This window comes from Acomys russatus, chromosome 6 (genome assembly GCF_903995435.1).
Source record: "Acomys russatus chromosome 6, mAcoRus1.1, whole genome shotgun sequence".
Taxonomy (NCBI): Eukaryota; Metazoa; Chordata; class Mammalia; order Rodentia; family Muridae; genus Acomys; species Acomys russatus.
Window position 1 is genome coordinate 19650972 of NC_067142.1, and position 6566 is coordinate 19657537.

At 48.4% G+C, this 6566-nt stretch overlaps 1 protein-coding gene across 1 annotated transcript; it reads right to left on the reverse strand.

Moving 5' to 3' along the window:
* Positions 1–231: 231 nt before the first annotated feature.
* Tmem177 (transmembrane protein 177) lies at positions 232–1227 on the reverse strand. Its single transcript, XM_051147267.1, has one exon. It carries the CDS (start codon positions 1217–1219, stop codon positions 284–286), a length of 936 nt encoding a protein of 311 aa, XP_051003224.1. The 5' UTR covers positions 1220–1227; the 3' UTR covers positions 232–283.
* Between the last annotated feature and the right edge of the window lie 5339 nt (positions 1228–6566).

Here is a 6566-nt window from a genome sequence, read left to right on the forward strand (position 1 = left end):
TTGTTTATGTTGCTTTCTACCAGGCCCTCAGGCTCACCATCTCCAGCAACCCTACACTCGATCCTTCCCACTTCACAGTTGAGGTAAACATGACTCACATTCATACAGGAACTCACGCATAACCACTGAGCCCATTCGCGGTGAGGACAGAACTGAGTTAGTTAACTCCAAAGATGGGCTCTGTTCTGGCCTTGGGCTGTGGATGCAACCACAGCAAGAGACTGCCCCAGGAGTCATCACGGTGGTGCCTATGGAAACCTGGCGCGTTCTGTAGACTGGATTCTCATGAGCGCCCTGGGTTGAGTGTTGCCCTCCACATCTGTAGTACAGAGTCCCGGCGGGTGGTGTAGGGTAAATGTTTGATGCGTAACCAGTGTCTGGGGACAATGTTTCCACTCGGCGTGTACAGCTTCTCCCCTTGTCTGCCCAGAAGACTTCGTAGGGCTAGGTTGCCTGACAGAATCTTCTCATAGAATTCCACTCCACCCTGGGCATAGGCCGCAGACAGAGAGGCTGCGCGGCGGTCCACCCAGCCTTCCAGGGCAATTGTGAGGGAGTCTTTGAAAAAGGCGTAGACCATGAAGCCTAGCACCACTGCCGCCAAGTTAAAGGCAGATCGCAAGCTCATGGGGCCTCCATAGAGCCCCAGGGCATGCTTGGCACCCACACTTAGTATCCAGGTTCCTGCCACGCAAGCTGGGGCTGGTAGGGCCTGTAGGGCGGCTACACCACTCTCCAGGTATACCACCTCCTTGGCCAAGGCAAACTTCTGGGCATCGTGAGACAGGGTTAGGGCATCTCTCAGCCTGGTGCCTGCTGGGCTTTGCCAGTCCACTCTTTGCCCATGTAGGATCACAGTGTGGTCCATGCTGGTCACAGAGCTACCCAGGAAGACGGCAGGGATTCCTATCAAGGCCCCAGCGGGGAATCTTGGGAAGCCAGCACTCACAGGCTGAAAAGTAAAGGCGGTGAAAGGCTTGTAGCAGTGACCTGAGGGGACACCCATGTCCTCTAGAACCTCTTGGAAGAGGCTCTGCAGCTGGGGAGAAAGAGAAGCTGGCTGGCCCTGAGGCCAGTACTGGTAGAGCCACTGGACTATGGGATCTGGGAAGAGGTGAAATGTGATTTGAGCCCCTAACAGGCCTGCACAGGAACCCACCAACAGGCCTGTCCTGTGTCTCTGTATAAACGCTGCAGCCCTCCACAGAGGGCCAGCCATGAACGCTGCCTCTGTCAACAATTTAGCCAAGAGAAGTGAGCCGATGGCTCTGTCAGGCTGCAGAATGCACAGCCTCTAGGGCCACACCATTCTTAACTGAAGCGACACTGCATTGTGGCTGAGCATACGGGCTCCAGAGCCAGATCACCTGGCGCTCCACGGTATCAGTTCTCCGTCTGCCAGACAGGTGTGAGCGGCGGCCTCAGGAGCTGTGCTGAGCAAACAGACAGAAAACATGTCAGTGTCTCTCAGTGTAATGGCCATCTTTTGGGCAATGGCTGTCATGACTTTTATGGCTATGGCTAGACACAGCACTAAGTAACCACAGTCTCGCTCCACCCACCACTCATTCCAGAGTGAATTCCTGACTGACTTATAAATGAACCACATGCTTAATTCAGAGCTGGACACACAGTTCCAAGAGCACTGCATAGACAACTGTTCCCTCAGCGGCTACAAGGCCTCAGTTCCAGGATCCCTGCAGATGTCAAAATCCAAAGACCATCGGCTACTTTAAATAAACAGCATAGTATCTGCACATCGCCTATGCACATCTTTCATATAATTTAAATGACCTCTGCACGACCTATAATACCCGACACAACACAAGGCTACAGATAGAACTGGACTCTGTCCTAAAATGTCCGCAAGCTCAGCAGACACAATTTTTCTTGTATGTTTTCAGTTCTTGGCTCACTGAATAGGCATCATGGATGGCCAGCGAACTGGACCAGGAAGCACTTGTAATATTAATAAGTCGAGGAAACATTTGAGCGCACACACACACATATTTATACACAAACACACACTACCTATGCACACCCTTAGGGGATTAGGTTCAAGACCCCCAAACACTCCAAGGTCTTCACATGCCCATTTCTTACAAAAAAAAAAAAAAAAAAAAAAAAGCTTAGTATTTGTTTATTGTATCTAAGTAGCCTCTATATGACTTACAGTATCTAGTACAATGAAAATGTATGTAGTTGTGACACCGCATTGCTTAGGGAATCAAGACCAGAAAATAAAGCCATGTTCAGGACAGATGAAAAATCCTCAGCTGGTGAACCGGAAGGCATAGATGGTTCACCGGATGCAGTCAGACTAAGGAAAAAAACAAAACAAAACAAAACAAAAAACCAACCCTCCTAACTTGGAACCTATCCCACAACGGTTGAGTTTCAGTTGTGAAAATAGATGGCATCTGGGCTGGTTTATTGGCCAAAATAATTGCGTTCCCACCTCCACCAAGGTCTCATGTTTTAAGGGCAAATTTTCATTATCTTAGGATGTGTCTGTATTTGGAGCGTGGGTCTGTGAGTGAGATAGAAAATGAAGCTTCCTGGGATGGCTCTAATCAAATCTCTGTCCATCTAAGATCAGGACGCACACAGAGAAAACGGCATATGAAGATCCAGGGGAAGGACACCCATTTGCTAGGCAAGGAGAAAGGCCTGGGGAGCCACCACAGGCCATACATGCTACACATCTTGAATTAAGGGAAAATAAACAAGTCAGGGCATGCATTGTGTGGTACCTTGATGGCATGCTAGCCATTGCTAGTACAGGCTCAGTGTTCGATCACAACCTATTAGGAGGTCCACAGCATGCATTTCACTTCACAAATGTTACCTTACATGTACACAAGTGGACCAAAATAGCCCATCAACCTCATAGTCAATAGTTTTGTTGTTCTTTGTTTGTTTGTTTGTTTGTTTGAGACAGGCTCTCAAAGGCGCAAATTTGAACATTCTGGGCACTTTTATTTCGTCTGTGACTATGTCACTAATTATCACTGTTACTTATCTTTGGACAAGACGTCACTGTATCCCTATCTACACAAGGCGTTTGATTAGCAAGGTACTGCAGCAAACAACGCAGGGTTCTGCATCACATCAATTAAGCCCTTCTTTCCAAGAGGAAACGGAGGCTGGAAAAGACAAGGTCCTGGGGAGGGCGCCAAAGAACTCTTCCGGGTCGGGCCCTGCAGTCGGCCCAGGAATGACCGTAGGATTCTGGCTTTAGAAGGTTTCCCTGACCCACGGGGAGGGGGTGCTTCCTAACAGCGAGAGCCCGACAGAACCCAGAAGCTGGGCGTCCGGGGAGGACTAGCCTCCTCAGAGCCACCCGCGATAGCTCACCTTTATGGCAACTCTGCAACACGCCGAACCCACGCGACGCGGGACCTGACAGGCGCAAAGCATGCTGGTTTGGGGCCTTCAGGGGCGGGGCCCTGTGGGCGGAGCGGGGGTCGGCGGGCGGGGCTTAGAGCCATGCTTCCTCTCTGATGCAGGCGGGAGCCTGCGGGGAATCTGAGCTCTCTAGGGCTGTAAAGGGCAGCAGCTGAGCAATTGTGGGACTTTAACCATGTTGCAGCCCCCATCGGAGCAAAGATTGAGCCATTCTGGTCTTCTGGTTCTTATTATTTTGTCAGCCCTGAATAAGTTATCTGTGCAGTATGCTGGGAAGAGAGCTACGCTTGGTGAGAAAAGCAAGACCAGGAAGGTCTGGAATTTGCTGCGGATGCCCCCCATGCATTCAAAAGTTCAAGTGACTTTGTGAGGCCTGCAAGAAGTGAGGTATTGACCAGATTAGGGTTAAGCAAGAAATGCATACCGGAAGGCACATCCAGCAAATGGTAAATGCGTGGATACACATGCGTGCCCATTCGTGTAAAGGCCAGAGGACTTGCTGCCTTGGATGTTGCTCTTCTGGAGCCAGCCACCCAGTATTTGGAGATAGGATCTCCCACTGGCACCTGGGGTTCAGCAATTAGACTAACCTGTCTGGTCAGTGAGCCTCAGGGATCTGTTTTCTTCTGCAACCCCAGTTCTGGGATTACAGCCATACACCAAAACACCAGCTTCTAAGTGGATGCTGAGGATTGAGCTCGGGTTCACATGCTTTTGTGGCAAGTACTTTACTAGTGAAAGACCCCCGAAGGGAGACCCTCACTCAAGCCTCGGGATGGCGCAGACCCAAAGACACACAAACGACCATCTTGCTGCAATAAACTACGCACGAGGTAGTTTATTGGCGGAGCTCCGGGTTGACATGTGTCTCACGCAGGAGACAGAGGAGTCCACCCAGAAGCCCAAGGGCTTAGGGTTTATATGGGGGGGGGGCAGGATATTTTGGCGCGGCCACACAGGATTGGTTGTTTCAAACATTTGAACATTAGCATTTTGTGTAGGCAGATCCGGGGTAAGGTCAGACTTAGTTACACGGGAACCGTCCTTAGTTCCTGTTTTCCTCAGAACCTGAGGGTAGATGTTTATCTGAGCTAACAACACATCTGGTTAAACTCAAACCTGGAACATTGTGTGCGGGCCTCAAGGGGGATTAAGCAAGCACCATAAGATTGGATGAGGGGTTTTGGCTCATTTAGAGAGCTAATTAAAATTCTCTCTCTCACTAGCTGAGCTAGCTCATTAATAGTATTAAGTTTTCTAAAAAACCAATCCTGAGGGTGCTTTGGGTTTAAAAATAATACTCAGTATAACTAGTGTTTTAATTACTATTCAGTAGGTTAGAGTAACATGTTTAACTGTCTCATATCGTTAAGCCTAAAACTCTGTTTACGAATATTACCTTAATATATCCTGGAGTCTTTGTTTAAAGATATTATTCTATTTGGTTCATGGTCAACTTTTAATTAGCCCACAAGCCTTATAGATTATCGTCCTCATTTATGTCTCACAATTTCCATCCTTAATTGGTCAAATTTCCTGAGACAACCTCATACCACACTTTGATTGAACTTAGTTCTTTTTGTAGTTTAAATTATCTGTATTATCGATATTATCGGTAGGCCCAGCTAGCAATCAATCAAGACACAGACACCTGTTATATTTTAAAATAGCCTTAGTTAACCTGGGGCAGGGCAGACATTAATCCTCTAAACTACTTTCCCTAGTGGGGCAAGTATGGGATGCCTGCCATCTGTTTCTAATAACTTCTATCAAGCTACCTCCCATCCATAATTCCAGATACTTGTTAATGTTTTTCTTCTCTTTCTTCTTTTTTTTTTCCTCCCCAGACAGGGTTTCTCTGTGTAGCCTTAGCTGTCCTGGCCTTGCTTTGTAGACCAGGCTGGCCTCGAACTCACAGGGATCCGCCTGGCTGCCTCTGCCTCCCCAGTGCTGGGATTACAGGTGTGTGCCACCACTGACCAACATTATTAATGCTTTTCATCTGGGCCAAATCTCCATTCACACCAGCCATGCAGCCATGTGCTTCTCTTCCATCTAACCCATGATGGGGAGACCTTCTTCCTCTCTCCTCCTCTGGGGTGTCGCCCCCCCCCCACCTGGGGAACCTTAGCCACACCTATCTCATCTGGCCTTCCCAGAAGGGGTGGCTTCTTATTAATTAGCATGAAAATGAAAATACATCAGACCAACCTTGAACTTTTTTTTTTTTTTTTAAAGCCAGGCTAGGTTTCTCTGTGTAGCCTTGACCAGGCTGGCCTTGAACTCCTGCCACCACGCCCAGCCTTAGCTGCTTCTTTTACATACACTAACCCCAAGGATTAGTCAAGAGTTCTCCAGAGAAATAGAACCTAGAGTGTGAGGATGTGTGTGAGAAGGTTAATAGTGAGCACTGGTACCTGCCGGGTGTGGTGGCGCACACCTTTAATCCCAGCACTTGGGAGGCAGAGGCAGCCAGATCTATGGTCCATACAGTCCAGATCAAAGTCTGGTTAAACCTGAACTGGACTAAGCAAGAGTACAAGATGGAGGAACCGCTGCCCTGTCTTGCCCTGCCCAGAACCTCACCTGACCTTTTCTTAAAGGTTAACTGCCTTGGACAAGGGCACGTAGTTCCCAACCTGCATAAGCTCAGATCCCCAACCTGCTGACTGTCTTACAAAATCTGCTTGCTTTTCTGCCGTTTTGCTCATTTCTCCGCTTCCCCTCCCCCCAAAAGATGGCCTTGGCAGTTTGATTCCCCTATTTTTTCTACTTTTTTTATTTTTTAACTCAAGGAGTGTTCTAGTTCGGTAGTTTCCCTGTGCCATGGCTTACTCAGGTGTTGTCTACTTTAGTGTTTGCTTTTGTTTTGTTTTTTTGAGACAGGGTCTCACTGTGTAGCTTTTGTTGGCCTGGACTTGTTGTGGAGACCAGGCTGGCTGTGAGTCACAGACATTTGGCTACGTCTGCCTCTGCCTGCCAAGATTAGAGGTATGCATCCCCATGCCTGTGGGACTAGGAGTTAGACAGCCTCCCTACTGGGCAGACAGATATGGAGAGGGGCCATGGCCAGGTGATAAAGGTGGTGAACTTTTAAGATGGCCAGCCAGCTTCTTTCTCACCTTCTTTGGTTGATTAATTAGTTAATTAATTAATTT